At 34.1% G+C, this 20,348-nt stretch overlaps 2 protein-coding genes across 3 annotated transcripts in view; one reads left to right on the top strand and one right to left on the bottom strand.

The window, feature by feature from the left end:
- The window catches only part of ITGA4 (integrin subunit alpha 4), a 33,494-nt gene extending 23,940 nt beyond the window's left edge, over positions 1–9,554 (top strand). The window contains exons 19-28 of the mRNA XM_042822385.1: positions 34–132; positions 558–637; positions 986–1,072; positions 2,301–2,391; positions 3,076–3,183; positions 3,983–4,102; positions 5,422–5,541; positions 6,045–6,143; positions 6,322–6,441; positions 7,234–9,554. Coding sequence (XP_042678319.1) covers positions 34–132; positions 558–637; positions 986–1,072; positions 2,301–2,391; positions 3,076–3,183; positions 3,983–4,102; positions 5,422–5,541; positions 6,045–6,143; positions 6,322–6,441; positions 7,234–7,326 — 1,017 coding nt within the window. The 3' untranslated portion in view covers positions 7,327–9,554. The remainder of the gene's footprint in view (positions 1–33; positions 133–557; positions 638–985; positions 1,073–2,300; positions 2,392–3,075; positions 3,184–3,982; positions 4,103–5,421; positions 5,542–6,044; positions 6,144–6,321; positions 6,442–7,233) is intronic.
- A 1,585-nt stretch (positions 9,555–11,139) lies between these two features.
- Positions 11,140–20,348, bottom strand: part of CERKL (ceramide kinase like) — a 48,539-nt gene continuing 39,330 nt past the window's right edge. For both annotated transcript variants that reach the window (XM_042822393.1, XM_042822394.1), the window contains exons 6-13: positions 18,684–18,758; positions 17,234–17,411; positions 16,934–17,002; positions 16,545–16,573; positions 16,353–16,461; positions 13,458–13,554; positions 12,080–12,237; positions 11,140–11,381 (exon numbers count right to left, since the gene is read on the bottom strand). In XM_042822393.1, coding sequence (XP_042678327.1) covers positions 11,300–11,381; positions 12,080–12,237; positions 13,458–13,554; positions 16,353–16,461; positions 16,545–16,573; positions 16,934–17,002; positions 17,234–17,411; positions 18,684–18,758 — 797 coding nt within the window. In that variant the 3' untranslated portion in view covers positions 11,140–11,299. The remainder of the gene's footprint in view (positions 11,382–12,079; positions 12,238–13,457; positions 13,555–16,352; positions 16,462–16,544; positions 16,574–16,933; positions 17,003–17,233; positions 17,412–18,683; positions 18,759–20,348) is intronic.

Below are 20,348 nucleotides of genomic sequence, written 5' to 3'. Positions count from 1 at the left end.
ATTTTAATCATTAGTAATTTTCCTTAATTTTAGGAAGAAAAACAGATACACTGTGAAGTATTAGACAAAGATATTCATGCAGTGAAACTTGAATGCAGTATTGGTTATTTGTATGTAGATCAAAACTCAAAGGTAAGCTATGCCTAAAGTTTCTGCTTCAAAAATACTCTTAATATGTTAACAGGATTCTCAGAAAAAAAAAAATGTTCTGCAAAATCTTTCACTCATTTCAAACTACTGCTTCTTGTAACATTGATATCTGCTTGAATATTCTCTGAATAAATTCATTAAGGGACAACATTCTTTTCATTATATATCACTTGATGGTGGTTGGCTTCCTAGACAAATAAGTTGACTAAGGCTATGAAGAATTTTTTTAGACTAGAAGACTGGAAGATGGAAAAAAAGTATTTACTTAGGCCTTAACTTTTTTTTTTTAGAAAAAGCAAGAAAATCCAGATGAACTTAATAAAATATTTTTATTAAAACTGTGTTAAGATATACTGGCATTTATAAAAGGATTTTGGGTGTTGTTTTTTTTTTTTTTTGTTCTTCAGCTGGATTTCAGTTTCCCTTTGGATGCAAGCTCTTTCACAAGAGCAGACGACGACCTCAACATCATCATTAATGTTAGCTGGTAAAGTCTAATAAAAATTGCTCACTTAAAATTATTCCTAGCTGTTCAAAACATAACTGATAAAACTGAAAAGACTTACTGAAGCACAATGCAAGAAAGCACATCCACTGCTAACTCTTTAGAAAAATTGAAGTTACAAAAAAAAGAAAACCACAAAAAACAGCTGTTTAAGCAATAAGCAGGTTTATGCCATTATAAATCTCTTCTTTTTTAGTGTCTGATGTGCTGTTAACAATAGAATGTTGGAGCTCTTAAGAAGCTGAAAGATGATTAGTATTTGTTTATAGAAATAATGTATAGCATATGATAATGCATTCTACACTAATTTTTCACTCATGGTTTTTATAGCAAAAATGAAGATGAGAACGTGTTACTGGATAACATGGTAACTGTAGCTGTACCTCTGAAGTATGAGATAGATTTAAATGCTCATGGGTAAGTCAGCTCTTGCTATCCCTGCATATCTATAAGACTGTTGTCTAATATCTGTTCTGAGTTCACAAAGCTTTTAAGCACAAGTGTAAGGTAGCTGAAAAATCCTGGAGCTGAGATGGTACAGCTACCCTGGAGTCTGCCCCATACCCTTCTACGCTTCTGTTTCTACTGCTATGAGATGAGATCAATATCTATGGTGCTTTGAGCTTGTCTCTTAAGAAATACCAGTTAATTAAGAACTAGAATATTTTTTATAGATTTATTTCTTTAATAAGAAGCGTAGTGCTACTGTTCCATTTTCTTTAAACAGAGTTCCTTGGAAATCTGAAGAACTGGGCAGGAAGTTTACTTCAGTTTCTACAAAAAATTTGAAATACATTGTGAATGAAGCACTGGAATTCTGAGACTTTAAAATGTGTGGTTTCTCACTTGTGTGAAAAACCCCACTGAAGGACATAATCATGCACACAAAGTCATGAAAGAATCTTGAAAACCTGCACAAATGGGGTTTTATACACTGAATGTGATAAATGAATGCTAATCTAAGAACAAAAATAGATATTCTATCAATTATTCCAGTAACAGATGGCATCAGTTACTAACTCTAACACAGTGAGTTTTGCAGCTGTATTTTACTTGACTATCCAATTAAATGTCTCAGGAAGAAAACAAAGATATATCAGATTTTTATAGCAACTTTCTCCTTATGCCTTCTTTTCTTAATCCTCTGGAAAAAATAGTCTGGAGTTCTGAAAATGCAGTCAATTTTTGAAAACTTAAGATGCAGATGAAGATAACAGAACTGAAAGCCCACTGTTAAGGAAATAAAAGGTGCTTCAGGTGGATGCTGAAGAGAAGAACCATCATTTCTCACACCATTGTTCATTCTGTTCTGTTGATGCTTTTTCAGTGTGAAACTAGATTGTGATATTGTGTATGCCTCAGACTCCTTGGTTTACAGGGACCACGCTCTGGGTTTGTTGTGGCACATTCACAGAAAATAGTTTTTGGTGAGCTTTTGTGACCTTTTCTGATTTATCTGCCTTGAGTAGAAATAGTAAAATGGTAGATTTCTACTTAGTGTTCCTGGCTTTACCTAACTAAAAGCTTGAGTTATTCCCTTATTTTTTTTTTTTTTTTTTTTTTGCATCAGCTCTGTAAGACATCTCAGAGAAAAAAGTTATGCTAATGGTATATATCAAATCCATTAACTTCTAAACTGTTGTAGATTTGTAACACCAGCTTCATTTGTTTATGGAACAAATGAGAATGAAGCATCAGTTACATGTATGGAGGAGAATATCAACTTCACTTTCCACGTAAGTGCTTTTCTTTGTTACTCTATTATCCTTGGTTTGAAGAGTAATGTTTAGATTATCAGTGTATATTAAAACCAACTTGCATGGTCAGTAAGTTTTTTACAAGTACAAGCAAAAAGCAATTTTTAAGCATTAGGTGATGGAAAGTGGTTGTTAATCTCTCTTAGAACACTTTTTTTTGCACCTGGGAAATCTTCCACTGAATGATCAAACAAGATGATATTTACAGACACAAGATTGAAAGTGGTAGAGCAGTTCTGACTTTCCATTTCTGCTATTAAGAAATAGTTATTAAAAAATTCTCTTATGCAAATGAAACTAGGAGCTACTTACAAGAGAATCAGTAGGTATCAAGATTTGTCTCCAATGGACTAAAAATCAGGAAACAGACATAAGTCTCTTTTTCCTGGAGAGCAGTATGTATAACCTCGGGGCAGTCATCACAGATAGGCACCACTTACTCACTGGGTTCAGGGAAACAAAGTATTCTGTAATCCTGTAGAATGAATTAAGCAACCTTTATAAACGTTAAAGCTCCTAGCAGAATCCAGTTTCATTTTCATGACAGCATAACAGTGTAGGACCTATCCTGTTCTGTGAAGTTCATGTATTCATATACATGTATTTGTTACTTGAATAGCTACCTTGAATCAGAGCTTTAAACATAACATTCCTCCCCACAAGGTTATCAATGCAGGACCAAGCATGGCTCCAAATATAAACTTAGAGTTAATGATACCTAATGCTTTTCCACCCCATGACTTCAAATTATTCAACGTTATGGATATCAAGGTAAGCACACATTATTTAATATTTTACTATATCTCTGTGAATTCAGTGAATACCAGAAGCGTCACAGGACTTAGGTACTAAGCATGCATTCCATTTTTATTCCTGTCTTTCAATCCTACCTAATACCTTAGTTCTTAGTAGAGTGCCACTGAATTCAGTTAATCCATCTGTGCGAAGCCTGATCTTTGGCATGCATTTATATTTTGTTTGGGTTTTTTTTTCTCCTCAATTCACTCCTGCTATTAAGCAGCAAAGTGTGTTTCTTTTTTAATTTGAAAAAAAAAAAAAAAAAAAAAAAAAAAGAATTTCTGCATTGAACTGCTTGAAGACTTTAGTCCATCCATCAGCCTTAGTTATTTCATATCAAAACAGAAAGTTTGTTGTTATGCAGAACATACAGTACACATTCCTTCCTTTGTAAAACATTAATATTCATTAATATTCATCAGTTGAAAATTATCAGCTAAAATAGGGTAAAACAGATGCCTCGTGTCTACCATGTCTTTATATATGCCTACAGTTATTGACTTAAATGAGCACAGAGTAACTCCAAGACCCTTTCTGGCTTATTATATTTTCTTCTCCAAGTGTTCTGTATAATTCACCATAACAGGGAAGTGCAGAAGTATGTTAACTATAGTGAAGCAGGTTGGATAGGGCTAGGATGATCTTCAGCTCCATATATTCAATAAATCTAAAATTAAATGCTATCTTTTTCTGAGCTTCTTGCTTTTTAAGAACTCTGTCTTCCATCAATTATTTGATACTCAAAATCAAGCAGTGATATTTTTATTTCCAGACAACAGTTGGAGAATGCTCCTACAATGAATATCCCAGAAACTGTAATGCAGTAGAAAAAACTGAAAACATATTGAGGGATGTTGTCACTTTCTTTTCAAAGCCTGCTAGAAGACGAATGGTAAGATCTACCTTTTAGCATCGCTAGGAAATGAATAAGTCTTAAGATGGTGGTATATATCTTAAATAATGAGGTTTCCAGTGCAGGCTTCCAAGGATTGGTGCTGGGACCTGTAATACGTTCAACATAGTTGTGATTTAGTGAAAGAGGTGAGAACTGAGGGGAGAAGGTTGATTAACATCATTTCAATGTTGGTATGAATGATAATCACCTACAACAAACTGCAGAGGCATTATTTAACTGAATGAGTGGGCAAACTGAACAGCAGATGAAATTTGATGACAAACTAAGAATTATGCATACAGGAAAAAGTACTTACATGAAGTATGCAAATAAATGTTCACTACCTTTTTCAACAGCAAAAAACTCACCAAAGGCAAGCAGTATTTATGGTGGAACTTCTTACTGGGGGATGTTCTGAATGCTAAAAATATAAGTGAGTTCCAAGAGAGGTTATAGAAGTTAATGGGACTGAAAGTCATTGAATATTACTGAATAAACAGAAAATCATTTCTGGCTCAGGAAGCTCACTACTAAATATAGTTGGAAGACTGAGGACATCACATGTGCCTGGCCTGTTCAGCCTTATCCCTGTTGGAGTTCAGATACTTGACTGTGTAGTCCAAACCAGAATGAATGTTCTAGTGTTACATTTTGAAGGGTTTGTTATCACTGAAATCTCAGTGTCCTAGAGCTTGATAATAAAGTATAGCTTTAATACTCTCTTTTAAAAGAAACTTGACCTATTTAAATATTTTTATGTCAGGTTTTAAGCAAGCACATTACAAGAATATCAAAGACTTCTCAAGAGTAACCCTGTGCTGAAGTATCAAAAATATATTTCTTTCAAATGAGGACTTAGGCATTGAGGTCTTGGACAAAAAATACAATCATGTGAAGGCTTGCTTTTCTTCTTCTTCAGAATTGAGGGAAATAGCGCAAGCTATAGCTGAATAGTTTTATATTTCTGATGCCAGGTATCATAAAGCCATTGCCATATCTCATTTCTGAAATAACTGTAAAGCCATCCATACAACCAACTCGCTACAATTGTTATTTTTCTCTAAAAAAAAACAATCTTCTAAGAAAAATGACCTGTTGCATTCTATAAAAATTAGGTTGTTGCCTTGTACTGTTCCTTCATCACCAATGATGAACAATTCATGGGTTGAAAATGAGAGGTGTCAGCTGAAAGCTACAACCCCTGTCCTTTCAAGAACAAACATGGAGCTTTTGTTTTACTCATTTCCTGAGTGTCTCTAACATTAAGGATATACAGAGGATAAACTCAAGCTTTTATCTTTCCCTCCCCTCTACAGTACTGTATGAAAAATGACAGCCTTTGCTTACAAATACATTGCAAGCTTGGAAACATGGAAAATGGAAAAGAAGCAACCATTCAGTTGCACCTGGAAGCTACTCCTTCGCTTTTAGAAATGGTAAGACATGAATTTTTCATACTTGAGAGGCATATTTCAAGGCTTACTTGTATTATTCTCTCCATCTAATTTCTAGATATTAATATTAGAACCTAACAAAAATAGATACTACATATTCTCAGTTTTCAGTTCTAGGTTTCAAGGTGATATATGAAAATGCAAACCACTTAAACTAAAACACATCTTTATCACTTTAATTATTAGTATATAATACTTTGCCTACTCTGGCTGGGTTATGTGGAATTTAATTCCAACTCGTAATTGTGCTTTTCTAAGAAAAGCAGCATGGATTTAATGTTGAGTAAAACCCAACCGGGCTTCATTCCAGGTTCTGGTACTAATTTATTTTGTGATTAGAAAAAGGCATAAAAATGCCATGTGTGTTTGTGTGAGATTCTGTTTTTGTGAGCAGCTGTGTTACCATTTTTGTTGGTTAAGAATTAACACGTTGAATTAAAAAAATATATATATACATGGGATTTTATGTTGCTGTTTAAAATCAGGATGATGCATCTACACTGAAGTTCGAAGTAAGAGCGACAGCCTCACCAGAAAAAAATGCAAAAGTTATTGAACTACAGAAGGACAAGCAAGTTGCATATGTAAGAATTCTCTTATTGAATTTATGATAAAATAGTTAAACTAGGAAAGAAAAAGCATCCTATATAGATGCATGCACAAACACTGAAGACAATCATTATGTAAGAATTAATTCATTTTTCCAGTTATTAGCATCTTTTGGGGAAAAAAATAACATTAAACTTATTTTCCACCTTTCAGGTCTATTTGGAAGGAGTGCACCACCAAAAGCCAAAATACCATGTCACTGTATTAATTATTGGAATAGGCTTAATAGCTGGTATTACTTTGTTTTTGCTTCTTTCACTTCTATTATGGAAGGTAGGTTTTCAATTTCATTGTTCTCAAATTAGGAATTCACAGTTTTGGAGGATCTTTGGATTCACTATTCCGGCTTAACAAATAAAATAATAATTTATTATCTGTCCTTTCTAAAGAAACAGAACTCCTAATATAGTGTGTTTTCAAAAATACTTATCCATTTTCATTCGTTTTATCTTATACATATTCTACATTTTGCATTATTCAATACTATAAACCCCTTCCCAATTTTTTTGTGCCATCTAATGATTTATGTAATTAATTTAATTTAAATTGAATTGTTTTTGTTTTTTAATTTAACACCACTTGACACATGATCAGTAATTACCTATAATATAGTTGCTTGTCAGAGTAAAATGATGTAAACTACTACATAAATGCTAAAATATCATGTGCACAATGAACTAAGAAAACAGTGAAAGAAAAGCTGCTCTACCATGCAGTTAAGATATTGTTAGCTACCTTTACCTGCATGCAGACTTTCTCTATCATTTTTCCCGGGAAGTGTACAAATGAAACAGATTAAACTGCAATGTCTTATTACCATTTCACATTTTTTAAAAACACTGAATTCTGTGGACAGTTCGGTCTGCTTGTTCTTACTCCTTGCGTCAGGAGAGCATTAAAAAGCAGCTCCTTCTTTTAATTGATGACTACCATTTGATTAATTAGTATGACAAAACAATGACAAATACAATCTGTTAATAAGCACTATATATAGATATTTTATTTTAGTTACACTGCTTAGATTTGATGACATACGTGATTTTGGAATCTGTTCATGTATTTCAGATTGGCTTCTTCAAAAGGCAATACAAACCAGTTCCTCAGGACATGAATAGAAGAGACAGCTGGAGTTTTACAAGTGGCAACAAAGAAGACTAGGAGGACAAATAAAACTGGTTTTGAAATGAAGAATTTAAGGTTTGGGTTAATTCACAGGAGAAACACCAGTGAAACTAAAAGTGGTCATGAGTTCAATTGCTCTTACAAAACAACCCTTTATTTCCTAGATCTGTATTGACATCTACATCTTAATGTTCAGTTATTTTTATAATGTGAAAATGGTAAAACTATTTCTGTTTATAAAAGTCTTACAATTATATTTGAAATACCATCTTGGTTTCAAACAGACAGCAGAACACTAAAGATAAAGAGAATAACAGTTACTTACTGGAATGAAGATGTCTCAGAATGTAAAGTGTGACCAATCCTGGAAAATAAGATCTCAAACATTAACGTGAGTTGTTTTATGCATTTTCAAATTTCAGCAATCTTTTGATTAGACATTCGAGAAGAAATCCTCCCTCATCCTGGTTTGGCAGTTTTACAAGGGTACATTAGCTTAAATCAACAGAAGGACCATAACTAGAATGCACAGACATAGAAAACAGCTCTCGGAAGCTCTCTTGGGCTTCTAAAGGAAACCTCAAAAAGCCTTGGCTTCACAGACACAGCTCTACAGTATCGGAGATACTTAGTCAGGCAAGCCAGAGCCAGGAAAGCCAAAGGTAGATTTACAACAGGGAATTCTGTGTGGTAGCCTGGACTTGTAGCACAGAATCCTCTGTCAGCTGTAGAAAGAGTAATGTATAGGAGATCATAAGTTGTAGCCATCTGTAACATGGTACTTGCAAAAATGACAGAATTAGTTGTTTTGTCCTTTCCTCAAATACCAGTGCCATGATGTTTTGGATTTCTGCAGTAAAATATTTCTATATGATGGGGGTTTTTAAAGTAAAATATTTATTTTTATTTATTTGAAGATTTTTTTAAATAATACTTAGCATAGTAGCCTTTAGTACTATTATTCTTCCAGTAACTGAAAAAGACAGACTTCACATGATGAGAAAACAGAGATACAAATGTACCCCACTGCACTAAAAGCCAACTGTACTGGGCCAAATTTTATCTTTAGATTGTTCATCTAAATGTATGTAAGAAGCCATTTGGAGAGTTAATATGGGTTCTTGTGAAGTTGTTAGTTAATGATCATCTAAATTGGCATCTTCAGAAGCAACTGAGTAGAAAGGCAAATGACTGAATAGAAATATGGTTTAAACCACTGATGTGCTACTACAGGAAGTTTCTTCAGCTAGATAAGTTTACACTGCCACCTAGCTTTGGTGAAATAAATAGTACAGTCCAGGAGGAAAAAAAACACCTTGACTGCTCCCCAGTACAACCACAGAATCTACGAAGTCATCAATAACTAAATTTATTGTAACAGCAATATGTAATAAGGCCATTCTTGCCCTGACTTTGATGTCTTTCTGAACTGTAAGGAGAAACAAGTTTAATACATACAAACACTTTGAAGCTGCACCATCATATGACATTTAGTTCAAAAACGATACGTAGTGTCTTCAGCAAACACTTTGCAAATGGGTTATATTTGGTGCCAGAAAATCCACACTGTCCACAGATTAATAAGGCACTGGGGACCATTTTGTAATTTCCGCTCGCTTAATTTGATGCCAAAGTTGTGGATCCCTCTAAAGTAACTTTTGTCTCAAAAATCGTAGGTAGTGTAAGGACAAATGAATGTGTATGTATTTATATATATGTATATCAAAAAGCGTGTGAGGAATGTGAAGAATGAAATACTTTCTTGCAAGTCTACGAAACATATAAAATGTTCATCTTCCAAATGGCTTTAGTGATTTTTTGCACTTTAACCAAAATGGCTTTGAACAGAAATTGGTTTGAGATTACAGCATATAAATATACCTCAAATGCTGGAAAAAGCATTAAAATTCTTTTTAGTACAAACAATGCAAAGAAGTGAAACTAAAGCATTTTATTTATCTTTGAGTTAGTTTACATAAGTCAGTAAATGTGATAATGTTGCCTTGGAATGCTTTCTATTCAGATTTTGTAATGAACATGTAAATGTTGGTTTCCTGTTCTTAAGATATGAAGCAAAAGTCAATTCGTTGTTAGAAACAAGGTTGACAAAAATAAATGTACACTGTCTTAATGGTGGCAAAATTATAAAGAATCACTTGATTTTACTTTACTAAAGAGAACTCCAACAAGTTGAGCATGAATGCTGTTTCTTTTGTAAGTTCTTTTGTGAATTTTCAGTTATGTAATAAAAACAGTTAAATCTACTCCACGTAGCTGGAATATTCTTCTCATACACCTTCAGGAAGCTTAGTTTAAATTGTCATAAACATTAAAATATTTGGTGCAATACAGTAGCAAATACAGCAACATAATAGACTACTCACTGTGACTCAGAAAAGCCATCAGCTGAAATGAGAGGATCCCACTGAACATAGGAAAATCCTTTTCCCCACGAAGATAGCCCAGAAGGGGAGCTCAGAGAGGTGGTGCATCTCCTTCCTCAGATGGCTTGAGATCATTTTGAATAGTCGGGAGAAACCAGTGTTGACCTTGTAGCTGGCCAATCTCCTGTGCAGCTACTTGACCTTGTAGCTGGACAGGAGATTGGGCAGGGGCCCTGTCAGTGCCCCGTTCAGTCTGAAGGATGCTGTGATCCTGCTCTGCCATCATTGCCCCAGTGCCAAGCATAACTGTAGCTGCAATGGTCCTATAATGATTACATCTGAAAGAGGCATTTATACTGTCTATGAATTTGGCTTCTACTACTGGCCACGTTTGTCCACAGAAGCTGCATGAGGTTTCCAACAAGTAACAGCTTGTTCTGAGAACACAAGTAGCCATCTACAATACTTGTGTACCTTATTTACCACCAGTAAGAATTTTTCACGAGACTTAGAATGGAGTAAAATATACAGCTCATGCAAGTCTTGAAAATACAGATCCGATCCCATATAAGGGGATTTAATGAAACCTTAAACGACTGGATTTCACAGTATACTGAACTACTTACAGAACAAAGACTTGGAGCAAACCTGTGCCAGCCATGAAACAACGCTGCTTTCACACCATTGTGCATCCACCTGTTTCATAACAATTCACAGACAAGAGAACAGAACCACATGCTTAGCACTGCAGACAAACCCACCAGGCTGCTACTTTTCATCATCTTTCTGGAAACTGGCTCTTCCTTTGAGAATCTGCTCTAAATTTGCATTCATCTCAAATAATGTAGAAAATATGTAAGAAGACACCTAAAAAAAAATAAACACTTACTTATAAAAATATTTATGCCTTTTAAGATAGTTACCAAAATTTGAGTCAATGAGAAAAGGTTATTTATCACAACTTTATTCTCAGCAACAGCAAAAACTAGAGTTAATATTGTTAGCTCTACATTACATTAAATACTTCAATTTTTTTTTTTATTTTGTACAATGAGTAGTCTTTAAAATACCTTTCAACAAAAATTACACGTCACCATGTTCTTTTTTACTACTGTTTGACTAGAAACCCATTTGAAAACAAACATTAAGGAAACATTGTAAGTGATACCTAGAACTGGAAATACCTGATCTACGCTTTGCCACTACTCTTCAGTGTGAGGACTATCTTATCTCCACTCACTAGTTCTGTTTGAACTGAGTAACCCGACAAAATGGTAACAACAGCCAACTCAAAAATACTTCATATTAGATATACTGCAGAAGCCTGAATAATTTTAAAGAAAACAAAAGACTTTCCATCTATAATGACAGATTATTTCAGAACCCAAAATTTATTAAAGTAATCCATTTAATCATTTTTTTGATTTTTTTTTGTTAAGCCTAATGAAGTTTTTTCACAGTAAAATATAACAATAAAAATATATAATTTGATAAAAATTTTAAACTAGAAATGTAATAAACATCCTTCCTTTTACAACTGAGTTCAATAAGTGCAAGAATGGGACATAGAAAGAAGAGCATACAGGTGTGACAGGGACTTATAAAGAACATTCAGTGTATCCCTTCTATATGCAATTGCACGTTGCTTTGGAACTCTCCAGATCATCGGTGTTCACTCCATAGAGATTAATAAGTCGAGGATGCACCCTGCGAAGTGAGGAAGTCAAACTATCAATTCCATCAAGTCCTGCAATCCATGCCTTTTTTTAAACAAATATACATAAAGTGCTATATGGAATAAAATAATGTGAATTACATTGTGACATCTCCTACAAGGTCATCTCTAATCTCTACAAGCATATTATTTTCTCAGTCATCCTATAATGAAATCAGTCTTCTATAGCTCAGACTATGTTACTCTGACTCTGTACACACTGCAGAAAAAAACAAGCCATCTCACATTTATTTCTACTGCTAATCCTCTAATTTCTGTATTAATTAATATTCTTTCTTCAATCCTACATATGGACACTAATCTCAATTACTACCAAGTTTCCCACAATTGAATGGCTAAGTTTTTATTAAGGTTACAAACAAGGCTTTCCACGCGTACCCAAATAAGTCCTCCCAGGCTTACTGAACTTCAAATTTAACTGCCCTCTTCTAACAAACAGAAGAGTAAAGTAAAATGGGCTGAAAGGGCAGAAGAGGAGCTGGAAGGTCATAGGGACCATGAACCTTTCCAGAGATGTGCACAAGGCAGTGTGGCAGAGACCCTGCACAACAGGATACAAAAATATTAAAGTATTTACACTCTCTTTTGGTGTATTTGCATATATACACTTAAGATTGCAGTGCTAGTCTTCTACAGGGATATTGTCCATAAACATAATACTCAGCCTTACCGAACATGAACTTCTGATGCTTCTACTAAGTCCCCATCTATATTCCAAGGGTAATTTTCTTCTGCAGCAGTGTTTTCTTCAGCATCAAGCCCACTTTCAATTCTTGGTTGCACTTTTACTTCTTGAACTGTGTATGTCTCAACAAAGGGAAAACTGAACTAAATCAAACACAGGCACATGTTAAACAAAGATGAAAGCTATAGGTGATACTTTGCAACAAACTGGATTACATGAAATTAAAAAGCTTGGGGATGTTTTTGCCTCTTAATTGTATGAGAGCCCTTAACTCTAAATGTGAACACATATAGAACGTATTGTATATTCCAACTAGCATTCATAGATTACCTGCTATTTCTTATCCTAAATAGTGCCTCAGTGAAAAAAAAGAAAAAAGAATAATACACATTATTCCACTCGCATTCCTATATCAGACTTGCTCAATTTACAGATGAGGTGGTATATTTTTCGCATGCCAAAATGGCATATGCTCTCTGAATACATTAAAGTCCATGGAATTTTTTTCCTATCATTTGTTTGGCACTGCCAGTGATCCTGTTCTCAAGTCTCAAGTGAGGCTCTACCATCTAACTGTAATTTTTAACTATAAAGACAGAGAAAAGCAAAGCCTTCTTCCTCCAAGGGCGTAACTATGACATAATTGGAAAACACAAACTGTTTCCTAAAAGCATCTGTTAGTGCTGTCACACGGTACTGCCACCACCTCCATGACAAACTCTGTCTGCTCAATGATTATCTAATCCAAGCCTGGACCTACCTGTAAAGTGAGTTCACATAACCCTGAAATGTTTGAATGACTACCACGATGTTTAGGCTACATATGGGGTATTTAAAATGACATTTATGTTTAGATGCTTCATTTTTTCTTAAAAAAATAAAAAAAAAAAAAAAAAAAGAATATGATCACAGTTTTTATGTACAGTTCTATAAATATTCATAAATGGTTGAAATATATATCTGCTAAACTCAATGGTGATAATCTGATGCTGTCGGTGTAAGGTTCAGCAATCTGCAGACGTTATGGACTTCACCTATTTCTTACAGAGATGCATCACGTCCCCAAGTCTTGATCTCTTACACAAGATTTAAATACAGCATGCATTTTTCTATTGTGCTTTATTCCCATAAATCGATGGTAAATCAAAAATACAATTTAAACCACAACAGATGGGTTGAAATAGGCTAATCGGTATTAGTCTAGTGATTTAAGAAAAAAAAAAAAATCAGATAAAAAGGGGGCTAATGTATTCTGACAGGAAGCTAAGTCTCCTTATGAGGATGTTAACATTAACTCTTCCAGCATGTCTACCTTCACTATTTACTGTTCCTTTTATAATCACCGGAATGAAATTAACAGTACCTGATTTTTTACACTGGCATATCTTTTCAGGTGTTTTATAAACTCAGTTCGGGAGGTATTCCGTACAACAATCAGAGCCATGCTTCCATTATTTAACCTGAAAAGCAGACAGACTTAGTTCCCTGAAGTAAACACATTACTGGAAGTTTAACAGGCTTATAGGTGCAAGAGCACACTAATAGAATAGTTATAATTTAAATATATACTTTCAAACAAAACAAAATGAAACCCCCACATCTTTATAGATCAATTAAAATGATGCATTTGAAGTTACTTGGCATCTCTGTAACTAAAACATACACAAAAGAAATTTTACTTCTTCATCAATAGCTATAATTTATTAAATGCTATGCATATTTAAATGAAAATGCTTTTCTACTTAACAGCAAAATTCTTAAACATCACAAATTTGTTTTACAAATTTGTTTCTCTCCAACAAAATATGATGATTACCAGAAATCCTGTGATTAACCGCTCCCATGACATGTGAAGCACATACCACTCAGTGCAGTTAGACTCATTCAGCTCCACCATTCACACTTCAGCTGCCTTAATGAACATCCTCATCTTAACCATGCTGCTAGTCAAACCCTCTTAGAAATTCTCAGCAGAGTTCTATACTCCACATGTTTCACGTAGAATGAATAACTTCAAAACTGAAGGGAATCTTGTACAAAAGTGTACACTGGAGGTAAATCAAGAAGAGATCTTATAGTGCAGATAATTATTGGTGCTAGGTACTTACTTGCAGTGATATTCAGCACTTCTAAATTTGGATCAGACAATGAGCTGGTACTACTTCACAGGCTCCTTAATGCAACTGCCTCCTGTCACAGAAACTAGCTGCCTGAATCTCATTTCAACCATTCCTAAGTCTCATTCAAGTCATGGAGAGAAACCAACTTTCAAAAAGTGTCTCTGGTAAAAACGCCAATCACTGCTGAGACTGTATTTTATATTATATTCAGAAGATACATTTATTCATTCACTAGGAGCAATTAAGAAATAGGTTAAGGTCATTTCAAAACAATACTTTCCAGCGCCCCACCACATAACTCCCCACCCAGAGCTTCCTGGCTGTTTAACAACTATAATTGGAACATTCTCAGACTACAATAAAGCACAACCTAGAAAGATAACTTTTATACAGCCATGGAACAAGTCAGATGGCATAGCGTTATTTTACTGATTTAGAAAATAATTTTTTTTAGTAAAATTGAAACAATTGCCTCCTTATCATGTTTTTGCTAGAAAAGACGTAGCAGGTTACTGGAGAATGCATTTCACATTAGAGCATTTCTGAGATGATTAAGAATTCTCTTTAATTCTTTTGCAAGTCCAATCTGCAGTGAAGCATGACACACTGCAGATTTAGGCTAGTATAAAGAGAGTTGCAATAGTCAAAGCATTCATTCATCTTCAAATGTCTTCACACAGCAAAAAAAAAAAAAAATAAAAATAAAAAAATCATGAGAAAAAACAGATCAGAGTGAAGAAACCTAGATGTACTTAGCTGACACTACCATAATGGATTCTGCATCTCAAGCGAACAGTGCAACATTTGTTTCACAGGTTGAAAAGCTTTACAGTCAAGATATTATTGACTATGAGAAATGGAACAACTGTTTGAAACATTTACACTTCTCACCCTGCCGGATAACTTAATTTCTATGATAATATTCAACAAAGAAAAAAAATGGTATACAAAATAGGGGGATCCACTAAGCAACTCTGCTGAAGGAGAAACAGGTTCATTCAAACCTGTATAATTGCACGGAATTGTCTTAAAATTCTGTATCACTGAGGAGCAGGTGTCATAACAGATGGAAAAAGAAAGCAAAGCTAAAAAAGACTATTCAGTTCTTGTCAGAAGGTTTCTGCTAACTGAAATATAACAGTAAATGCTGAACAGAGATAGTTTTCCAGGGAGGGGAAAGCAGCACAGCACTACCTTAAAGAATATGCACCTCAGCAGGACTCCCCAAACTAAGAAAAATTCTCCACAATATCTTTATCAAACACAAATATTTTTAAGTCATTTTCAGTAAGGCAAATCCTAACAGATCAGCAAGTAATTTGGAAGATAAATATCTAACAAGTCTTAAGGCATATTCATTTTCACTAAAGATAATTAAAACAGGCTCATTCCATAATTTTTATGAGCAGTAATGTATAAGGACTAATATATAACGTACAAGAAAAGTTTATGAATTCTTATTTGAGAAATTGTGTTGAATTTCACATACAACTGTGAAGCTCCTACTTGCTATTATTCCGCTTTTAATTGTTAGCCTAATACATTAGCTACAAAGATTTATCACCTGATAGCTGTTTGAGCACCACAAAATATGCTGTCAACAATGAGTCAAGGCAAACTGAATAAGTGTCAACAACCAGATTACATGCACATTTGTTTTCAAAAGCCCTAAATATAAAACTGCATTTCCTAAATTTGGCAAAAAAATAAGGCAAAATACAAGTATGAATTTCAGTTCTTGACAGAAGGACTTCATTGCTCCTGACTGTAAAGCAGAAGACAAATGGTTTACTTTTTCAAGCATAAAGGTGCCAAAATTTAAGAACGAAGTTTCTACATATAGCCAAAACCTATGACAGACAACTGCTCGATGACTACTACTTAAGTTGGACTTGCCAACTAATTTAATCACAGCAATTATCTACTCATTATTCTAGTTAGACTACTTGACCTTATTTGCTTGATCCTAAAACTGATTACAATTCCTGGGATTATCAAGTCTGCTGCAGTCCGCACTCCCTCCCCTGCTCCATAGTCTAGACTACCTAAACACAGCCTTGTATCCTGGGAAAAGCCAAGGTCTTAAGGTAAGATGTCAGAATTTATAGATGTGACTAATTCTTTAAACCTCCACTGACCTCGTATTAGGTGCCAAGCCTCTTGGTGCCATTGAACACAGACAAGGGATTGCCATAATGCTCACGTTCAGGAAGTCACCCTGAATTTTGTGCCACTGATCCTTGCTACCTAAATATAACAGAGTAATTCATATTACTCCAGTTTAACCACTCACAGTTCATTTTTAATGAATCATAAAAGCTAAGGCTCACCTTTTTTTTTGTTTTTTCCTTTTTTCTTTCTAGAAGGGTGAAAAAACACGTAGGGAAAATAATTTAAAATAAATTTAGCACATATAAATATTTCTTTAGAAAAAAAATCAATGTGTCACTGGACGACAGAAATAATGGAATTGAACAACACAAGAATATTAAGAGAAAGTCTGCTTTCTAATAAACCCTCTGTAGTCTCAGAGACAGAAGGACTATTTTACAAACCGTGCAAGTTCACAGTTCTCAAAAAAAATCTTTCTCTTTAAAAATTTTATTTTATCTGATGATTAAATTTGAACGAAATACAGAATTTGCACAATTTTCTCTTCGACAATATATAATTTTTTTTTTTTTTTTAATACATTTGAGTTTGACTCAGTTTTACTTACCTGTCATTCTCATAAGAGTCTTCCTGTGGAATTTGTAGAGGTAGAAATGATAATTCACATTTCTCTGTCCTGGAAAAGTATTTATATATAGTGTAATATTTACTGTAATCCAATTTTCTGACTGCTAGACAAACTTTTATTCAAATTAAAATGATTTTAAGGAAATGCTGAATATAACAAATTTAGCAACCAAAAGATAAGACAGCTAAACTACTGTTGTCTATATTTTACTGCATTCATTATTGCATGTTCCTCAAGAAAATGAGAAATAGTAGAAAAATGTAACAACTTATGGCATACTTGAGATCTGCCAGTGTTTTGATAAAAGCAAAGTTCTTTCGCTGATTGGAGGGCATCCAACGGTTCTTTTCAGCCAAAGCTAGAGTCCTTGCACCAAAACCAAACATAGCCGAGAACCCAAAACGCAAAAGCCTGCTTGGAGTACTGAAAGTACAGGCATCTACTGGTTGAATATGACCTAAAAAATCAAAGACAAAGGTCAGAAATAACAAACAACAAACCAAACATAACTTACTATTTCATTTTCACCTGATTTTAACTGAGTGAAAGATCTGCAGAATATTCTCTCCTTAGGAAGTCGAGTTTTACTAATGAAAATTAGAATCAACTCAGATATAATCAAGACTGTAGAAGTACTCATTTCAGAGAACAATGTTCAGGAAACTTCAAAATGTCAAAATTTTTTATGGCAAAAATCCAACCAACTCGTCAGGCAGGACATATTGTGACTTTCAATTACTATACAAAGAAAATTACAGTTGCTACATAAATACATTTATGTCTATATTTAAGAGTTCCTGAAATATAGTATCCAGTGCAATAATTACACACAGTGCATCATTACAAGCAATTGGTGAAATGGTCACAAATGTTTTTACAGTTACAGAACAAAGACATCTAATTTTGTTCAATATAGAGTATATACACTTTTTTTTTTTCTATGAATGAATCTGTTGTTTCCATTATGTTCACAGTCTCTGGAAAAGACAGTTTCAGATTTTGTATATAAACTGTAAGCTTTACTATCCAGGAAAAGGAATATTCCACTGCTGACTGTAAGGTCTAGAAAACACACATTCAGGATGAAGCTTCCTTATCCATTATTCTCTTTTTGAAAAATTATATATGTATTTTTATATATGTATCCTAAAAAAACCTTACTTTAGGAGAAACATTGACCTTATTCAGTTAAGCATTTGCTACTTCCTAAGTCCTGGAAATATGGCTTACACAGGCAAGCTAGTTGTTCCTCTTAGCATAATCAGATTTTCACACATAAAACCCCATTTGTTGTGCAGATCAGACTGAATGGCAAGAAATGAAATTCTTCTACAAATAAAGCTTTCTTATGGAAACTGTTGTGTGTGTTCTGGTTTTTTTGTTTGTTTGTTTTTTTAAGGAATGTTCAGCCAGTACATAACACACAGAGTAACACAGTTCACACTACACAGTCCAGAAAAGGTTACTCTTTGCAATAAAGAACATCAGCAAGAGGAAATGAATGCCAGAATTGTTACAGATTGTTATAATTACCTTTACTATTAAGCTACATGCAAAGAACATTCCATACTCTATAAACCAGGTCAGAATCATTTGGGCATAAAAGTCTTACAGTATAGGTTACAGTGCTACAGCATAACACTAGGTATTTATTAAACAATTGGCTATGGCAAATCCCTAAACGCTGCTTCACTATTTAAAAACAGACACTGTGCCTGTAAGTATTTACCCATTACAATGTGCAGCGTTGCAGTCACCACATGTTTGATGCCATAGAGAGTGTAGGCCAAAATGTTAGTAGTACCTGCAAAAGTAAACACAAACTATCGTAAATAAGATAGAAGATAGCAAGAAGTATATATTTATGGCATGTATATAAAAATTTCAGAAAAGGAAATTGAGATGGTTAATACATTTTCAAAGCCCCCTACACAAATTATTCCATCTCGGTAAAAGCAAAATGCTAAGTAGCACAAATTATAAGCATACAAAATTCCATAGATCTACAAAATTCTATCTGTATATTCACTGATAAGTGACATAAAATCCAAAAGCAAATATTGCCTTCTTTGTTGCTGCTATTAACCTAACTCCCTTTACAAATATATATATTTTTTTTAATACATAAGTCCAATACTGGGAAAACATACCAGCAGGTAGATTATCAAGTAGGATTCATGTGGGGAATGCTGTTTTGTTTTATTTGCTTGTTTTTAAGTTGGAAAAACAATACAATGTCAGGCCATTGAAAACATCAAGTTTCCCAGGCAAAATTCTACAATATCTAGTCAGAATGCTACTTTTTCCCTTGCAGACTATATCTGAGAAGTAACAGCAGATATTGTTGATTACAGCATGTTAATTTTATGTATAAGAAGAACATCAATGACTGAAAAACAGCTTTTCTTAGCCGAGTAGCAGGGCCACAGGATTCCATTCTGCACAGCTAGAACTCCAGGGCTGCGCAGAGAGAATATTGAGCTTCTTTATAGCACTGAGTAAGGCATGAGTAATTCAAGAACAGATTAATTCAAATTACAAAAATTGTAAATGAACAATTTAGAACCTAACATCCCATAAAGGAATAAGTTCACTTACTCAAATTTTCAAATCATTTTCTTGTTGCTTGAATTATTTAATATGCTACAGCAGCAATAGACAACTCTGGTTGATAAATTTGCCTTCTATTTTATGGATGCATTTAAATTTCTCTGTCAACAGTGGGGGTGGGGGGGAGAGAAACGAGGAAAGGGAAGAAATCATCATATTTCAAATAAGAGGCACTCAATATCTCAATAAGCACTTTAAAAGCATCATATACCAGACTGAAAAATTATGCTCATCTCAAAATTTTGCCATCTTTGATGTCACTTTAGTGGTAGAAATCATACTAAATATGGAAAGATTGATGTACATAGTTGCATAGCTCTAAAGGCATCTTGTCATTCTTATTCAGTAATACATGCTTTTTTTTTTCCCCCAATAATTCCCCTAAACAAGAATGTTAAGAGAAAAAAAAAAAAAAAAGAAAACCAGGTGTATTTTATCACAGTATCTCACAGAGAACCTGTTACCTCCTTAGGTCACCTCAGTCTCTGGAAGCAACCAGAGTGCTCAGAGCCTCATGGAAAGCCTTCAGAATGTCAGAGAGAGAACTCTGAGTAAGGGCCTCAGGGCTCCTGTTATGTGAAGGAAATGAGGGAGGTACATATATCAACATAACAGACACAACATTTTTTGAAGTTTACATCCTCAGTCACAGTGGAAGAAATCTGACCATGTGCAGTTTTATTCTTTGAATAATTCAAACAGAAATGAAATTTAATTCAGATATTTCTCAGAGTTTAGAGGTGACTATAACACCAGTTTATTTTTCCTTTTCCTAAAGAGTGTA

Source organism: Centrocercus urophasianus, unplaced genomic scaffold, assembly GCF_019232065.1.
Source record: "Centrocercus urophasianus isolate 14NV4802_14NV808 unplaced genomic scaffold, USGS_Curo_1.0 seq_20, whole genome shotgun sequence".
NCBI lineage: Eukaryota > Metazoa > Chordata > Aves > Galliformes > Phasianidae > Centrocercus > Centrocercus urophasianus.
This window is presented reverse-complemented; position numbering and strand designations above follow the sequence as displayed.